The 18,672-nt window shown below is 39.3% G+C and overlaps 1 protein-coding gene across 4 annotated transcripts in view; it reads right to left on the reverse strand.

The window, feature by feature from the left end:
- Nucleotides 1-4,764: 4,764 nt before the first annotated feature.
- Nucleotides 4,765-18,672, reverse strand: part of CSE1L (chromosome segregation 1 like) — a 42,261-nt gene continuing 28,353 nt past the window's right edge. For 2 of the 4 annotated variants that reach the window (XM_023743066.1, XM_023743078.1), the window contains 11 exons: nt 16,190-16,326; nt 14,732-14,835; nt 12,656-12,753; nt 11,210-11,360; nt 10,862-11,070; nt 10,340-10,437; nt 10,152-10,237; nt 8,725-8,806; nt 7,328-7,474; nt 6,138-6,369; nt 5,108-5,362 (listed from right to left, as the gene is read on the reverse strand). In XM_023743066.1, the coding sequence (XP_023598834.1) occupies nt 5,273-5,362; nt 6,138-6,369; nt 7,328-7,474; nt 8,725-8,806; nt 10,152-10,237; nt 10,340-10,437; nt 10,862-11,070; nt 11,210-11,360; nt 12,656-12,753; nt 14,732-14,835; nt 16,190-16,326 (1,434 nt within the window). In that variant the 3' untranslated portion in view covers nt 5,108-5,272. Of the gene's footprint in view, nt 5,363-6,137; nt 6,370-7,327; nt 7,475-8,724; nt 8,807-10,151; nt 10,238-10,339; nt 10,438-10,861; nt 11,071-11,209; nt 11,361-12,655; nt 12,754-14,731; nt 14,836-16,189; nt 16,327-18,672 lie in introns of all 4 variants that reach the window. The other 2 variants (XM_004370264.2, XM_023743076.1) reach the window with 2 other exon arrangements.

Here is an 18,672-nt window from a genome sequence, read left to right on the forward strand (position 1 = left end):
GGCTGCTTAAAACAGACTGCTGGATCCCAAGCCCAGTGTCAGAAGCAGGTATCTGGGTTGGGGCCCCAGAACATGCATTTCTAGGTGATACTAATGGTATTTGGAGAACCACTGTCCTAAGCAGTAACATCCATGAAATTACTAGTGGTTTTCTATTGCAAAATACACAACCACATGATAAATGTTCTTTTGGGCGGCACTAGAAATTCCGTCAATCGTGTTATGAGGAATCTGACTAAATGGAGGGCAGCTTTGGTGGGATGTTCCAGACATACTTCACCTGGCTCCAGAGCACTGCTGTCCAAGCCTAGCATCAGTGTGTCTGCCCTCACCTCGAGTGGTTTCCTAAGCAGCCTAAGGGGGACTACTGACCTGTGGCAGGAGGGTCAGAGCAAAGGGTGGGGTGTTCACATGGCTGGGGGCTGGGAATTCCAGGGGCCCTGGGGAGGGTTCTGTAGTCTCCCTGCTAATTGGCTAGGTGCTCAGCAGGCTCAGGGACTTCTTCCTCCGTCCAAGGCTGAGCTCTGTACAAAGTCAGGGCAGTGGAGGCTCTCAGGGTAGGGCTAGTGCCAGCTTAACTTTGGATCTAAGGAGGGGTGAGCTGGTGCTAAGCTCCTCCTCTGCCCAGTCCAGCTAGCATCAGGTCCAGACCCATGAACACTCAGGATGTCTTCTCAGCTGGTCTTTGAGCAGAAACCCAACTTCCCAGAGCAACCACCGTTACTTCTCGACACATGGATGCATTGACTCTGCTTGCGAGGAGACAGCCCGTTTTTCCAGCACAAGTTAAACAAGCCTCTTCTCTCATTTTGTGTCTCATTTCTCACAAGCTCTCCTTTTGCATCACATCTGAGAACACATTTCCCTGACCTGTTGTGGCTTTTTCACGTGGACAGTGCATTCACAGTGCCAAATTCTTCTCTTACACCAACCAATTTATAAGGGAGGAAACCCAGAAATAGGTAAATAACTTCATATACTTTGTGGCTGCATTCCCCCACCAGTGAGCCTTTACTGCTGGTGCCACAGCAACCCCAGAGAAAGGTGGCTGGGTGAGGGTGAGCCGACCATTCAGCTCAGGGGAAGTGTTCATTATCAGGGGCCTTGGCACATCAGAGAATTCACTGGAAAATGCCTCTTGGTAGAAGAGTTGTCTTCAAAGGATCTGTGGCACTCCTTTGCCATGCCTGAAGACTGTGTCATCCCTTGCCATCACAAACCTGGGTCACCTAGTTTCTGAAACAAAGAACTTTCCAGCAAGTATAGGGTTATAGAGCAAATGCTCAGCTTTTATGAAATGGAACAAAAGGTCACATCCAATAGGCTGGATAAAAGACTGTGCCCAGGGGCAGGTGTGCAGCTGGCCCCATTTTTCACAAGCTCCCTATGAAGAGGGATAAGGTAATGCCATAAAAGCAAAAACACTAAACAGTATTTATATTGAAAAAACTTGTTACTGTTAGCAAGATGCCTCATTCCCTTATTATCATCTGTTTCTAATTTTTGTCAGACCATCGAGCACACTGGTTAGACCAACGTGCCCTGGAACCAGGCTGCCTGGTGAGTCCTCCCTCCATACATCTGTGCGACCTGGTCGGTTCCCGTACCTCCCAGAAACAGGACTGCAGACTGTTAAGATACTCAGGCCCACAGATGTAGTCACATCTATTTCTCAGATGTGGAGAAATCCTGGAGACTGGGTCTGTAGATATTTAGGCACACTTTTGAGATCTGGGTCACTGGGGAGGAAGTTCACTGGGAAAATGAACTGGATTTTACAACAACTTACAAAGTGGGTGGGCGTGTCTCGATGGGTGAGGTAACAGAGCAACACTGGTTGGCACAAGCCGCAGTAGGGGGTGGGAGCCCATATGGGAGGAACCAGTGTGGCCCACAAAAGCCAGTGAGCTGTGAAGAGAACATTCTGGAGAAGAGACAGATGCCATACAACACCCAGGATGAAAAAGAAAGGTAATCAAACTTCAGGAAAAGAGTGCACAAGAAAGTCAGTATTTCAATAGAACCCCAGCTAAGACAGGACATGCCTCTGAGGAACTGATGCAGCACGAGAAAAAACCCATCCATATGAGCTTGACCCTAAGAACATTTCTCCTTTGAAGGCTGCTGAAGTCAAGACACTGGACCTGGGGGGTAGGGGGGAGTAATTTTGCATGCTGCCTGGCCCACACCGAGCACTGTTCATGCAGTCCTAACAACTCAAGCAGGTACTGTCTATTGCTTTTTAACTTTTAAAAGGCTCAGAAAAGAACTGATTATTGCCCAGAATGAAACGTTATCTACTCTGACAGTGAAGACAGAGCTAACACGGAGAGCAGAGTGAGGAATGACCCCCTCGTCTTCAGTACTGAGCATTCAAGAGACCTGGACCAAAGCCGATGGGACAAGGAAGAGTTAGATGACTATTTAAAAGAGAACCATAAAGTGATATAATTTAAAAAACATACAAGAGTAGGGGCAGGGTATTGTTATCATGTGCATAGTTTGGTTAAATGCCAAACTGATTATGCCCCATAAGTTAAGAAATGAAATACCATTTTCACCCATCGATATGGTGGCAACAATAAAAAAGAAAGACCAATGTGGGTATGGTATATAAATTGGCACAACCTTTCTACAGGGTAATTCCACCTTAAGGAGCCCTGGGAGCACAAACAGTTAAGCACTCTGCTACTAACCAAAAGGCTAGAGATTTGAACCCACCCAGCGGCTCCTGAGGAGAAAGACCTAGAGATCTGCTTCCATAAAGACTGCAGCCAAGAAGACCCTATGGGGCAGTTCTACTGTCACATGGGTTGCTATGAGTCGAAACCAACTCAACAGCACCTGACAGCAATTCCACCTTCAGGAAATAATCAGAAATGTAGACAAAGATTAATGAATAAGAATGTTCACCTCAACAGTTATTTATAAAAGATTAATATTTATAAAATCAGAAAACTCTAAGATGTCCAACAATGGTTATAATTACATATACTATAATTTGATGGTATATCCAAATGATAACCCATTATATAGCCACTGAAAATCATGTTCCAGGTATTGTTAAAATGTTAATACACACACACACACACACACACACGTATACACAGAATGTTCTCAACTTTGTTTAGGGGGAAACAAGGAAAAGAACCCAAATGTTTAAAGTAGGATTATGAATGATTTTTCATTTTAAAATATTTTTCTGTATTTTCCAAGTTTCCTACAAATAAGATACACCTACAATCAGAACAGGTTATAAAAGCAGGGTCCATCAGTGGACCCGGCAGGGAGCTCTCATGCTAAACTCTGCAGAGTTTCCCTGTGTCTGAAAATGCCTGGGGAGTGGCGGACACACCTAGGCCAGGAGTATTCTCCACAAAGAGCTTTCCGCCCACCGGGGCTGCCCATGCCAGGGAAGGCAGGGTGGTGGTCTCTGCTGCCCAGTGACAAACCATCCCCTACAACACCCAACAAAAACAATTAAACCATGAGCAGCTTTTATTAGTATTTACTCTGTACCAGGCACTCTGTTTAAGTACTTTACCTTCAGGGTAGCTGTTAAGAATAAAATGAGATAATACATGTAAATATCATTATTACTGCTTTTCAAAAGAGGAAAGAAAAGTATAGAGAGGTTAAGTCATTTGTTCAAGGTCACACTCAGTGGCAGAGCTGTAATTCAAACTCAGGTCTACGTGACCCCAAAGTTGGTGAACTCCGCTGTTTGGGCTTCACCACTGAGCTCCAGCCACGAAAACCTGTCAGTAAATCCCTACAGCAACATCAGCCTGCCATCTCTTCACAACACCTTTAAAAGCCAGATGTAAAAACTGTCCTAGATAATGGAGTAAGAAACTTCAGTTTAAAGTTTTTTAAAAAATAATTAACTGAGAATACTGATTAATGAATTGTGCCAGAGTGGAAGAAAGCAGAAGGCTCAGCCTTCCTCTTCAGAAACAATGTTACAGGGCACACTTGCTCGGCACCACACAGGATGAGCCATCCATACTGAACTGTGTTTAGGAAAGAAAAAATTCAGGACTGAAGCAGTCCTCTGAGGTTAAGATGCTCAAACAAAAGTCCTCCAGAACTTTAGCAAGAGCATGCCAAGTAAATATATTAGAAGCGAATCTGAGAGCAAAGCATGTATAAACCATCCCCACCAGTTCTCTGCTTTCCACCCTAGGCATATTACCTGCATTAGAATGAATTATGTCTATAGTTTAAAAATGTATTCCAAGGATATCCCAGAATCCTTCCACCAATGACTGCTTAAGCCAAAGTAGTAATGTATGATTTAATGCTTCCATTACTGTGTCAAACAACAACAAAATACTAGATGGGTTCACATACACTTAGGATTGCTCCTCCTAGACCTCAGGCTTCCAAGATGCTATGGCTTCAAAAGTTCCAAGTAACCGCTGATGTGCAGGGAAGACAGTGTGAGAAAAGATCAAACATACGCATGGTCTGAAGTCCTCCCAACAGCACGTGAGGGCAGGCAGAGCCTTCTTCTCCCTTCTCAGAGGAAACCACCTGCCCACAGCTCACGCTGCCACTGAGGAACTGCTGTACAAAGTTCCAGTGGATAAACTTGAATTAATGTTCCTTTTCCCCTTGTAAAAAGCACTATATTTGCATTAGAATTATTTAGAAATTATAATTTTATGAATTCCAGGAGGGAAAAAGGGAGAGATTTAAAGAAATTCTTCATTATCAAAGCATCAGAGAGCTCTGAAACCCTGGTCTTAAGATGGTCTTAAATATATATTTTAGGGCTTCCTTTATTGCCGATTACGGATTTAAAACTATGAACTCTGCAATGCCTGGCAGATTATACAAGTGATTCTTTACTTACATTTCTGATAAAAGCTTAAGGAAACAGACAAAAACACACAGGACAAGAGAAGTACAAACGCCAACAGTCTCAAAACAAAAGCGTTTAGTAAAAGAAAGTCTGCACAGCCAGTGTTTGTCGAAAACTTAAATTACCCAAACAGTGCAAATGCTCAACTCAATCAAAGTCAATCAATACTAGGTCCGTGGATGCTGCAAATGGAAAAGTCACCCACTTATATTTCACACAAATCACCTAATTTGCTCAAGGTTCAGCTTAAAGCAACATTTAATATCCTTTACAAGATGGATTTTGTGACAAGTTCAAAAGGAAAACTTGCTCTGTTTTAACGCAGCTCTGCTCAAAGGTCTACATGATCATCTCAGAAACCATCCTGGGCTTAGGCTTATTATTCGCCTGTTAGAAAAATGCAGTTCAAAGCAGCGTCACACTGGCCGCCTGAAGGTATCCTTGCAGATACTGGAGAGCGTCTGCGTTGAGGCTGGTACTCACCATCGACGGGACCTGCAAGAGATCAGAAACACACATCCTGGCTGTTGGAAGTCCTGCCATGCCAACACAAACCCCATGTTCTGCCAAAGAGCAGTCACTCATAAATCGCTGTCAGAGGGATTCCAAAGCAACTCAACTACTTTTATGCCTTCAAAAATGGACAGGTCTAAAAAAGCAGATCCATAAGGGACTACTGTTGTTAGGTGTGACAGCAGCATTATGGTTATGTTGGAAAAAAAAAAGGAGAAATAAATGAACATAGGAACACTGTTGGTAATTATTGAGACTGGGTACATGAGGATTCATCATACTCTTGTTTCTGTGTATGTGTGAACTTTTTCATATGAAAATATAAGTATCAGATAACAGATTCTGTAAAAAAAAAAATTAATTAAATACAGTCACTATGAGGTTTAGTCCATGTTCCATTATTTAATTTCTGCATATGTTGCAGTTAAAAAAAAAAAAAAGCCTATGTTTTAAGAATGGATTCATGCTTTCTAACCCAGACTGATTATTTCCACCTGGAAAATAAATACATTTCTATTCAAAGATCCTCCCCCACCTTGTTACTCCTGAAATCATTTGCTTGACTTATATTTGTAGTACATCTTAAAGAGGAAAAAAGGACACATCATTATAATTAAAGAACAGTCAGCCTTGCCTATAACTCCATCTGAGATGTAATTTAATTACGCCCACCCACGAAAAGAGACACAAACAATACCCTCTTGCTTCCCCATAAAAGTCTCGACAGTTGCAGTTCTTTGACAACACAGACACTCACCCTTCCTGGACAGGCAGTGGACAATTTGTGAAGTGACTGTGCCAGGTGGATCTTGGGGTTGTTCACCATATGACCTACAGGATCATGCTCTTTTTTCCCAGCAAACGCCAACTGTGAGAATGCAGTCTGGTATCCTGGTGTATCTTCAATGTCAATAAAATGCTCCTCATCAGGAATAGTATCATCTTCAGGTAACTCAAAAAGGCCAATCAGAGACTGTAATAAAGGAGTCCTGAATTGGAAAAACATTAAGACAAAAGAAAATACTCTGAAGACTTAAATAATAAGTAGCAATTCCTCAATAAACAAAATTACATATTCAGTTTCAACAGTAGGAAGGGACTTTTGAAATTGAGATGGACATCAGTGCCTTCTTATGCTTATCCAGACACCATTCTTCAGTTCTTTCAGCCAAAGCACCCGAATTTGTCTTTGGGAAACTACTTGACCCCTACAGCTCTCAAGCTCTGCCTGTGTGACCCACCACCCTTCCCACCAAAAAAAAAAACAAAAAACCCATATCAAATCCTTGCTGTCGAGTCGATCCCAACTCATAGCGACCTTACAGGACAGAGTAGACTGACCCACAGGGTTTCCAAGGCTGCAATCTTTACGGATGCAGACTGCCACATCTTTCTCCCACAGAGCAGCTGATGGGTTTGAATCACCAACCTTTAGGTTAGCAGCAGAGACTCCTTTGTGTGACCCAGGCCTGGCTAATTAGAAGGACATGTGACCCAAGCCAAGTCAAGGAGACTCAGTGTTAGACCTTTAGTTAGAAAATATAAGCCTCAAGTTGCCAGATCATTTCATGGGAAGAGGCTGCCTGAGTGGAACCAAAATAAGGAAAGATGAGGCAAGAGGTGGAGAAAAGCCAGCCTGTTCAGTTCCCCCTCGTAAAGACTTAGCCAGTTTGGCTGAGCTTCTGTCATTACAGTCTTAGAGATCATCTAGACCACTTTCATCAGATTCTCAAAGAGGTCTATGACTCCCCCCGAAAAGTTAAGAACCAGGAAACACGATCTTTCTAGGCCCAGAAGGATCCCCAAGTCATACGGAGCATACGATTGTTGCTAGTGGAGAAGCCAAGATCAGAACCCAATTCTCTTAGCCTCAAGAGACTAGGATAATTCTGCAGTCATAAGGGGCAGAATTTATAATTTCCAAAAAAATTAGAATAGTGTACTTACCATAGCTTAGTATACTCAGTGTCCATCATTGGGGGACATTCTGTTAGTAATTTGGTTATGCCAACTGCACAGATCTTTTTCTCTACATTTCCAGACACCTTCTGAATTTCAGGAATAATGATTTTCTCCAAAACCATTCCAAACATTCTATTAATTAAAGCAAAATAAATCCATTCAATGTTATAGCACCACTATAAAGTGAAATACTTAGATATTATTTATACTCAGTGACTTCTTATGAATATAATAAAGTATAAAATTAAAAAGATGCTATTTTTGTCAACTGAAGTGAACGAAGAAACCTAGAGTTGATAAAACAACAAACTTCTCCCCTGTGGCCGACTGCCATCAGCTTTGTAAATGAACGTTCGCATCATCGTAAGCCTGTGCTCAAGGAGAATCTATATAGCTATATTTTCATCTCTCATTTTTTTAAGTATCCAAGAAATCCTTGAAAGACTAGAAACTAGAAAACAGACAAGAGCAAGATTAAAAAAAAATTATAACTATACCACCATCTAGTGATAACTAGTTTTAATAATTTTGAATTATAACCTACCTACCTTTCTTTGCTTACATACCTTTAATTATGCAAATATTAATGGCTGTATTATAAAAAAGATTTGGCCAATCATTCTATGTTATTGCAAACATCCTAGAAGCAAAGTTTTTTAAGCTTCTAAACTATGCAAAATCTTGTTTATGCTTTAATACACAATAAAATTTCTGAAGTGGAAATAGCAGGTAAGGCTCTGGAATCACAGCGCGTATTTTTTGCTCTCTAGAAAGACTGTGCCGATTTAGGCTCCCACTAGCAGTGCGTGAGACTGCTGATTTCCTCACGATCCCCTATTGATGAAATTCGTATTCTCTGGTACTACTTTTGGGTTATTTTCTACTTTTTTTTTTTTAAATCCAATATAGGGATCTAACTTGAGTTCCCCCCTACAAGCAGACCTCTATCATTTCTTTATGACTCCTTTCGCCACGGATGCAAAATGACACCTAATTCCATTTTTAATATATATACTAAATAACAGACAAAAGCAAACCACTTTTGTTGGTCCAAGCTTTTCCCACTTAAAAAGCCATGCTGCTGGCCTTGATAGAGCCAGGCTCCCGGAAACAACACTGACTTCCCAACAGAACACAGAACACGGCTGTGAAGAAGAGCACCCAAGAGGGCAGTACCAGTGGGAATTAGGACCATGTTTTGCAGGGATTTTCCTCTTTACAACTCAACACCCCAAGAATATTTTGAAAAAAAATCACAAAGATAGTATCACTCCACCAAGAAACATGAAATCCTCTATAGAACAGATATTGGTTTGAGCTGAAAGGAGAGGTCAAATAATTTTTTCCTTTTATAAATAAAATAAATGGCAAAAACAACTTACTTTGGTTGTATGCCATCAAATATCTCCTGCAGTGCTAATGCCCCATATTTTATGCAATACAAATTAATAAAGACTAAGAAACCTGTTGAAAGAAGATACTGAATGTTAATATAAAGGATTTATTGCACTAAATAAGTAGTTTAGGTCTTAGCACAAAAAAGTACTTTCTGCCAAATGTAACATTCATAATCATTATAATCATTAAAACTCAAGTATACCCACTCCTCACTTATTGATGTGGTTAGGTTCCAAAGACCAGGTCGTTATGCGAAAATGGAGGATGACTATATCATTACATAACTGCCAAACCACTGAGAATGATGGCCCAGGCAAGTTGACCCATAACCTTAACCATCGCAGCCAGCATTACTCTCACTTTGCACCTCGGCTTTCATTACTGCCAGACAAACGTTGTTAATGCGCAAAATAGATAATAGTTTACTACTGTCATCACTGCAAAATGTCGGGTAACCATCATAGATAAGTAAGGAGTAGGTACACTAACTTTTAAGCATCAATGACTTGCTTTCTAATATCATTTCTATTGCAAAAATATTTTGATATCTGAACTCACTAACCAACCTTTGAAACACAATACATTTGAAAGTGATTCAGTATTTGGAGAACATAAACATTGTAAAATATTATATATATAACATTTATAACCAATACAAGGATTATCTGTAACCATAAAGTCTGTTATTGAATTTTTATTGGACTGAACTGTGTTCTCCCAAAACAGAAGTCCTAACCCCTATAACCTGTGAATGTAACCATGTCTGGAAATAGGACTCTTCTTCTGTTATCAGTTAAGTCATACTGGAGGAGTGAGGCGGGTCCTTCTTGTGGTGTCTTATAAAAGGGAAGAACAGACATGGAAACAGTCACACATACCGGAGCAAGACAGTATGTGAGGATCCCTCTACAAGCTGAGAACACAAACAGAACATCAGGGTTACCAGAAACTGAGAGAGACAAGGAAAGATCTTCTTCCCCTGTAGCCCAGAGAGAGACAGCACAGCCCTGCTGACACCTGAATTCTGACTTCTAGTCTCCAGAACTGTGAGAAAATACACTTCTCTTCTTTAAAGTCATCCACTCTGTGGTATTCTCCTGCGGCCAAACCAAACCAAGCCCACTGCCGTGGAGTCGATTCTGACTCACAGTGGCCCTACAGGACAGAGTAGAACTGCCTCATAGGATTTCCAAGGCTATAAATCTTCACGGAAGCAGACTGCCACAGCTTTCTCCCTCAGAAAAGCCGGTGGGTTTGAACCACCGACCTTTTGGTTAACAGCTGTGCGCTTTAACGACTGCACCACCAGGGCTCCTTTTCCTATGGCAGCCCTAGGACACTCAGACAAATTCCAAGGGTTTTAGCCACTTATCCTTCATTTCTGTAGGAACACCTAAATGACTTCACTTACTCTTGATAAACTTTGTTGTTTTGGAATTCTGAAGTCTTTGGAATAGTAGAATGAATATTTGCTTCCTGTACTGGTCAACTGACTCCCTAAAGAATTGAATGAAAGAGAAACAATATAAATACAGCATTTATCTGAGTACTAAAGAAAATCTTTGATTAAATTCACAATGAGGTTATATTCAAACTCACGGAGGCATGTGCTCTATTATACTGTTTAGAAGATAAAAACCTTGGTGGTCATTTGCTTTAGATGCAATCAGCTTCTGGAAGACACCTAGTAACCCAGGCTGTAACGAATTAGATCAAATAAAAAAATAGTTAAACAGATGATACACATGTTTAAAAAGAATTAGCCTTTTCTCTTTAGTTCTTACTTTTGATATAGAGGAGGGAGAAAAAAAAAAAACCATACCATAGCAAGCCCTTGAAGTTCCTGAAATTAATCCACTTGACTCTTATTTTTAAAGTTTCCACCACTGAGATAATTACTAAAAGCTGCCTAATCCTAATAAAAAACACATTAACATTTTTTACCAATTACCTCACTCTTTACTAAATTTAATTATTTTAAATTAAGAATTTAAAAAACCTCCACTGAATTAGCAAGTGTGTTCTACGTATTTTTTATAATAAAAAATTAAAACCTGATATCCTTAGTTTCTCAAAGCAACTTCAGAAAATTTTAACTGTATCGAAACAAATATGACTCACAATTTTGTCAGCTGCAGCGCTTGCTATTGTATTTGAGCCACGTTCTAAGAATGCTTGCAGAAGCCTCACTAGAGCAGGAATATTTCCTGTTCTTTCCCAAAGCACTGGCTGAAGAAGATGAGGAAATAAGGCCATGTAGGAAGAAGGGATGTCGCTTTTATGTGTTTCCAGAAGCAAAGACATCACTTGAAAGACATAGGGAATAAATTCTGTTGATAAAAGTAAATAGAGCTGTTAGCTTCAGAATTAATGGCTCTGATAAACAAGGCCCATGTCTTAGGCAGGCTGCATTTTATGGCTACTTTAATCATTTTATTCCGTTAGAGAAGACAACTTCCTTTAACTTACCTTGCACATCATTTTGTAAAATTTCAGTGAACACCAGAAACAAAGCCTCCTCAAAACTTACAACAGCAGCAGGGTTAGCTTTGCAAGTGATTCTTATGGATAAACATATTGCTTCGAACATGTAGTGATTAAAGTGAGGTTTGCTTGGGTTCTGAAATTTAATAATAAAAAAAGCTAATTATTCTAATAATCCAAGTGACTATATTAAATATCTAAAATACATCTAACCATTATAAAACACATTTATAATAGTCACTTATTTTTTCATAATCAACATTAAGAAAAAAATACCAGTTACACTAAAAAGACTGTATATATGCTAAAATTTGAAACTGACTTTAAAATTCAAGAAATAACAGTACTTGCTAGTATTTGTTTTTAGTGGACAAAAGTCCACTGTGGAAAAAATACTCCCTCCGAGTCACAGGTAAGTAATACACAATCCTCAGCTCCCAGAGCTGTAAGGACCCGTCTTATACCTGTGCACGCTCATAGAGGCATCACTGTAAAAACAAAGCCAGTTGGTGGTGGAGGAAGAAACAAGCAGGAGCAGGAACACGTACGTTCTGGCTCTGCCACTAGCCCTGTGTGGGACTGTGGCAAAGCTTAACTCCTATGGGCCTTGACTTTGGTTATCTATAGTGACGATCGCCCATACCAGTGGTTTCCAGTTTTTTTTTAAACAACAAAACCCTATTTTCTTCAACAAAATCTTTCTTGGAAGGCTACTACATAAAGTTGATAAAGCAGAAAATGAGAATGTGTATGTACTTGGCAGGGGGTGTGTAGGTAACTGCTTGCCTTCTCCCTTGCTCCTCCAGGGCCCAAAGTAGTCCAAGATCCTTGCCAAGAACTGCTGAAAAAAAAATCACCCTGTTCTTCAAGTTCCCTCTAATACTTTCTATGAATGTATCTCCTTTCATAGAGTAATTAGGAATAAGCATCTTTAAGTGGATTTTGTCAGTTATATTTTTTATTTTCTAAAACTATTAGTATTTAAATGTAAATGAAATTATGCATAAAATTTTAGACCAAAGAGTACACTTTACTGTTGGGAAATAAGAATAAGGAAGCAAAGACAACAAAGGACTAGCTGTCATTCTACAGAGGCCCCGAGAGCCTCTCTTATGTCCTTTACTGCATAGTCTATCTTCCTCCATTTGATACGATTTCAGATTACCTCAACTTTCTCAATTTTCTACAACAAACATGTTACTTTTGTAATGAGAATAAAAACATACTAAAATTTCTGAGCCTGCAGGTAAAGGTGACTGCCACATGAATCCAATCTAATACCATCCCCACATTTTTAGAAGTTTATTAACTACTGGTTAGGAAGAATTCACAGACTTTCCCCAAAGTCTGACCTACTGTCAGGAAGTTCTGAGGGCCAAACAGTTTGGAACGTCAGTTAAAAAGCAGGTGCACTTTCAAAATTGCTGTTACCTTACTAACAGCTAACAGCTTCTGTGTGAGCTGAGTGATGAGAGTAGGGATGTAGGGGATTATGGCTTCTTGTAGGAGAGAAAAACTCCTCATGATAGCTGTAAAATATAAAAACAGCAAAAATAAAAAGGTCAGTTACACTTCAGAATAAAACAAAAGGAACGGTTTAAGAAATTATTTATTGTAATTGCATTTGGATTCAATATCATCAGTAATCAAAATCATGAGTTCTCAACTTCCAAACATCTGCTATAAACAATGCCTTCAAATTAAAGACAATTTGTCACTAAAAAAAAGAAATAATAATAAGGGGGGGGGGAGCCCACTAATTAATTCATCAGCTAAAATTTTAATAAGCTTTCCAATCCTCAGGTAGCTGTCTCAATTTAAAAATTACATTTTCCATCCTTTTAAAATTAGGACAGGTGTTGGCAACAAAATTTAACTGGGAAATATCTGAGTATTTCCAGAAGGCCTAAGGCTTGAAGAATTGAAAAAAGGACAAGAAGAAAATTAAGTGACTAAAGAGGTAGACAAAGAGGAGAAGAACTAGTGGCTGAGAGGGGGCGTGGGGGTGGGGGGACGGTGCTGGAGAGCCAGGCAGCGTGCGGTGCCGTGGGGAACTGCCTCAGGTCTCTGTCACTCAGACAGCAGTGGCAGGAAATGTTTATCCCAAGCCTGGAGGAAACATGACCTCAGCGTATAGTAAACTGAAAGCCACCTATCCATCTTCTCCCAAAAGAGAAATTAAGAGCCTAAGGAAAATCTAAAAATACATATAAAGCCACCAAAACTGAAATCCACTGCCATCGAGTCTATTTTGACTCATAGCGACCCTGCAGGACAGAACAGAACTGCCCCATAGGGCTTCCAAGGCTGTAAATCTTTACAGAAGCAGACTGCCACATCTTTCTCCCATGGAATGGCTGGTGGGTTTGAACCACCGACCTTTTGGTTAGAGCTGAGCACTTTATATAAAGCCACAAAAGGACCCAAATTGCAAAAATACTGCCCATTAATAGATGCCTAAGAACATTTGGCATAAGAGATAATTACACTGGTAAGCTAAAAATGTATGCTATCTTTTTCCACAAACAGAACACGTTTACTAAGCAGAACACCTACTACATGCCTGGCATAGGGATACAAACTTATCTTCTCTTGCCTCTAAAACTTTGTATGTGATTTCCTCTACTTGAGCCAAAGACCCACTCACTCTTCAACTAGCTAACTGCTACCTATCCCTCGCATCTCAGCTTAGACTTCACTTCCTAGAGAAAGGCAGTCCCTTACCTGAGAGGATGAATCGGGTGCCCTTCCTCTGGGCTGGCAATGAATCCTTTCATTATTCACTCATATGAGGATATTTATTAAGAAGACATTACAACCTGAATGCTTTTACATACCCTAGGAATACAGCATTGAAGACCACAGACCAATTATCTGCCCTCATAGAAATGGACACGAAACAAAAATAATTACACATCACTGTTGGGAGACACACAGTGCTAAGCACACACATACACACAACAGGCGTCCTGAGCCAGGCTGACGGCATCAGGGAAAATTTCTTTGAAAAGTGTTTCCTATGGGCTTTGGGATGCAACAGTATGACTGAGACTGTCCTTGAAATCAGGGGCCAGAAGACTCTCCTACTACCCTTGGCAGGTGGTTACAGCTGCCTGTGTCCATGCCAGTACCTCTGTCTACGAAGGCAGGATCTGTGTGGGGTCTGCTGGGTGCGTGTTTCACCAAGACCTGACATAGCAGGCCCTTAATAAACGTTTGTTGCATAACCTGATCTTGTCCTCAAGAAATTCAATATGGGGGGGAAAAATATTTGCTGCTTTTTCTGTAAGAGGGGATCTGTATCAAGTTAAGGTAAAAATTTTTCTGAAAACACTTAATATAAACAAAACTGTGTTTTTCATTTTAAAATATCTAAACCTGCTGAGTTCTTGGCAAACAGTATCTGGTTCACAGACTATGTAACCTGAAGTACAACTCAGAGTGTTTACCTTTGTAATCTGAGATTAGATACTTAATTACAATCTGTACACCAGGGAAATGGCCTACCTTTCATAATATATTCATTTTCTGAAGAGCCAGGAAGTGTGAGAGCTTTGAAAAGGTTTGTTAGCAGAATCTCAACAAACGGTGCAATTTCTGCAGCTGTAAAGCTATAGATGAAAAAACAGCTTTCAGTCACTACCAACTCTTGAGCTTGTCACTGTGGAATACCCTTGGCAACTAACTACTAGATCAGATCACACTTCTCAGCATAAAACTGAGCCATCTCCCACCACTGACAATTGGCAGATAGTTTAGGGAAGTAACATTTTTATATCTGCTCATGCTAACTAAGGACATAAAGAAGGCAAATCTGGGACCAAACACAATTGAACAAACCAAAAACCAGGAAAACCCAAAATAAAGCTGCAGAGGTAGTCCTTGATTCCTATCTATCACACTTCTAACAGGATGTGGACTCTCAGGGCCTTCAGTACCTCTTTTTTCTGTGTAGAGCAAATTTAGAACTGTTTTCTCCATCAGCTCTGGGTCTGAAGACAGGTACTGCCTTCACTCACCTCAAGGGATGTTTTCTCAACCCTTAATTGGACACTGAAAGTATCTGTACTTCAGGTTCTTGATGGAGCAAAGAACCAAGAACTGCTATGCATTTCTTACCCAAAGCTAAGTTTCAAGAATTAACACTGCTGCAGAATGGCCTGAAAGATAAGCAGACTATCCATTCTTCTATATTTTATCCTTGGATCAGGTCAGAAGAGCTACTTCTTGGCCTCTAGAGAATTACTTTCACTCAGCTGTGTCACATATCAGCACTGAGAGAGGCTACAAAAACAGTCATGTGAAAATAACTGCCGCATGATGTTGCTGAAAACACTGCTACCTATACGGTGTTCCCTTACTGAAGACCCACTTATGAGATGCTTTCTGAGTAACTGATTTTAAATCTCATGGACGTTGTGAATATTTGAACTCACCAAGCTTCCCTTTTTTGCCTTGGCTGCTAGGAAACTCCAAAAAAAAAATTTCAAGAGCTTTTGTATCTACTGTACAGACTCCTCCGACATAATAAACCAAACTAAACCAAACGCGTTGCTGTCGAGTCAATTTCAACACACAGCGACCCTACAGGACAGAGTAGAACTGCCCCATAGGGTTTCTGAGGAGCTGGTGGTAGAGTCAAACTGCAACCTTTTGGTTAGCAGCTGAACTCTTAACCAGGGCTCTCTTTGACGTCACCCTTTTGTTTATTAAGCTTACCTCAGTTAATTTGCTTTCCAATTTCCTCATGTATTTAATTTTACTCTGTCATAATGTATCTATTTTGGTAAGCTGCCTCAAATCCTTTTTGGAATGAGACAGAATGTAATTGAGTAAAAAGTACACATTTCTTTTCCTAACTACTAATGAAATTATGAATCTATTCAGAGACATCTCTGACACAGTATACAACAGCCCTCCACCCCGAGCTAAAAATATATAAACTGCTTAGAACCATATACTTACAGAGTGGCGTTGTTAGGCCCTTTCATAGTAAACAGCCTTTCAAGAGCATGTGCTGCATAAGTATGAACAACAATACTTTCAGCTTGAAGATGATTAATCAAAAGAGGGATAGAGACTAAAAGATGCTCTTTCGGTACCTGAAAAATACAATAGTATACATACGCTTAGAAACACGAGGCTATCTTAGAGTAAAAGACAACTAAGGGAAAGGGTTTGCTGATTTTAAAAGTTGATTTTTCAAAATCTTTGTTACAATGGGAGATTATACTGTTGAGAAAATGAAAACCTCTACACCTCTACATAACGATTCAATTCACATTCATTTTTCCAATTCTTTTTCTGAGAACCTTTAACAAAACTAAGATGAGGGTCAATCTCACAGATAAATAAACATGCTATCAAACAATATCAAGGAGAAGCAGACCAAGATCGCACCAATTTTAAGAACTGTACTTTTTACTCAGATATTTCTTGGAAAAGTCATTTAACCTCTTTGTGCCTCATTTTCTCTTTCAAAAAAAAAATGGGCAAAACTAAGTTATCAATTGTCATTAAAAACCTCTAAAAATCTAGAACATATGTTATTAAGTAATGAAAACAGAATAGCTTGGCAAGGTTGTGTAGCATAGAAACTCTGGCAAATACTGACAGACATACCAAAATTGTAATTTTCAAAATGAAGAAATTAGAAGAATCATCCACAAGAAATAAACTGTTGCATGGCCTTATGATGGGATACATACAATTGTTAAAAACTGAATTACAGCTACATCTACTAATCAGTAACTCCAAAATAAAAATTCAAAAACCTATAAAAATCCCCAAACCATGTTGCCATTGAGTCAATTCTGACTTATGATGACTCCTTGTGTTGCAGAATAGAACTGTGCTGCGGTTAAAACCTATAGAATACTATATGATTTTTATGAATATATAAATATATAATAAAAGCATAAACACGTACAGGGGTATAAAATACCCTAAATTTATTATACCTCTGAGGAGAAAGAGAGTAGAAAGGGACTGGGGAGAAAGTACCCAGGGTGCCACTCTGTATCTCTATGTTTAAGCAATGAGGACATGGAGCTAAAGATATGATAAAGACGTGTGATGTGTAGGTGGAATTCATTATAGTATTCTCTATTCTTGCTTGTGTGTTTACAATATTTTGCAAGATTGAGGCATTGTTATTGGGAAGAGGAGGTATTGGAGGAATGTGACTTTGCATATTTTGTTTTTTATCTCACTAAAAAAATAAATCATAATAAGAATCAAATGAAAAACCATGTTTTCCAAAAATTAACAAGAAAAACCCATCAGATAGAAAAATAGGCAGAATATGGACAGTTCACAGATAAAAAATGCAAAATGTCCCTTAAAAATGGAAAGTGTTCAACCTGCCTCAAAATAAGAGAAATCAAAACTACAATGGGATGCCATTTCTCGTCTATCAGATTGGCAGAACTCCAACATACTCTACTGGGATAACAGGCATACTCATTCATTTTTGAAAGAGATGCAACATGGTACAACCCTATGAAGGGGAATTTGGCAACATCCAGCAAAATTACATACGCAAATACCTTCTAATCCAGCAATTCTACTTCTAGGAATCAATCCCAAAGTTACAAGGGCAGAAACACAGAGTGACACATGCACAAGGCTAGTCAAGGTACTAGTATTTAAAATAACAACAAGAAGAAAACAACCAAAATATCTATCTATGGTGGTGGCTAAGTCAACCATGGTAGTACTATGCAGCTATAAAAAAAGAATGAAGGTAATTTGTACATACTGTGAAATTATATTCAGGATTTTTAAGCAAGAAAAAAGCAAAGTGCAAAAATATTCAGAGTACACTGTCTCCTGCGTAGGAAAAAATAAAAAAAAAAACCCATTGCCGTTGAGTCAATTCCAACTCATAGAGACCCTACAGGACAGAATAGAACTGCCCCATAGAGTTTCCAAGGAGCGTCTGGCGGATTTGAACTGCTGACCTTTTGGTTAGCAGCCATAGCTCTTAACCAAAATAAGTAATGGAAAAATAAACCAAAACCCAACCAAAAAATGGTTACCTTTAGGGTGAGGGAGAATAAGGAGAAAGGTACGGGATGAAAGCTAGACTGTTTTGAAAGTACCTTGTTTTTTTTTTATTGTTTTAACTTTGGAATAATGTAAAGCAGCCCCTTCAGTGCCTCCCCCAAAACAAAAACAAAATGAAAAACCCACAAACAAATGAACCTAATTGTTTTCTGAGCTGGTAACTAACAGGATAATATCCTAGGACATAAGAGAACCAAAAAGAAATTAAACTGCACATAGTAGTCTTACATTAGTAATGATACTGTTTTTTTGAAACTATTTACAAACATATTAGGACAAAGTAAATAAGTAATTAGAAATATAAATACAAAATTAAAAAGTTAACTTATAATCTTACATTTGAATTGCTTACTATCAATAGGATTTCTCCTGTTTCCTTC

This window comes from Trichechus manatus, unplaced genomic scaffold, assembly GCF_000243295.1.
Source record: "Trichechus manatus latirostris isolate Lorelei unplaced genomic scaffold, TriManLat1.0 scaffold00008, whole genome shotgun sequence".
In the NCBI taxonomy this organism is placed as follows: Eukaryota; Metazoa; Chordata; class Mammalia; order Sirenia; family Trichechidae; genus Trichechus; species Trichechus manatus.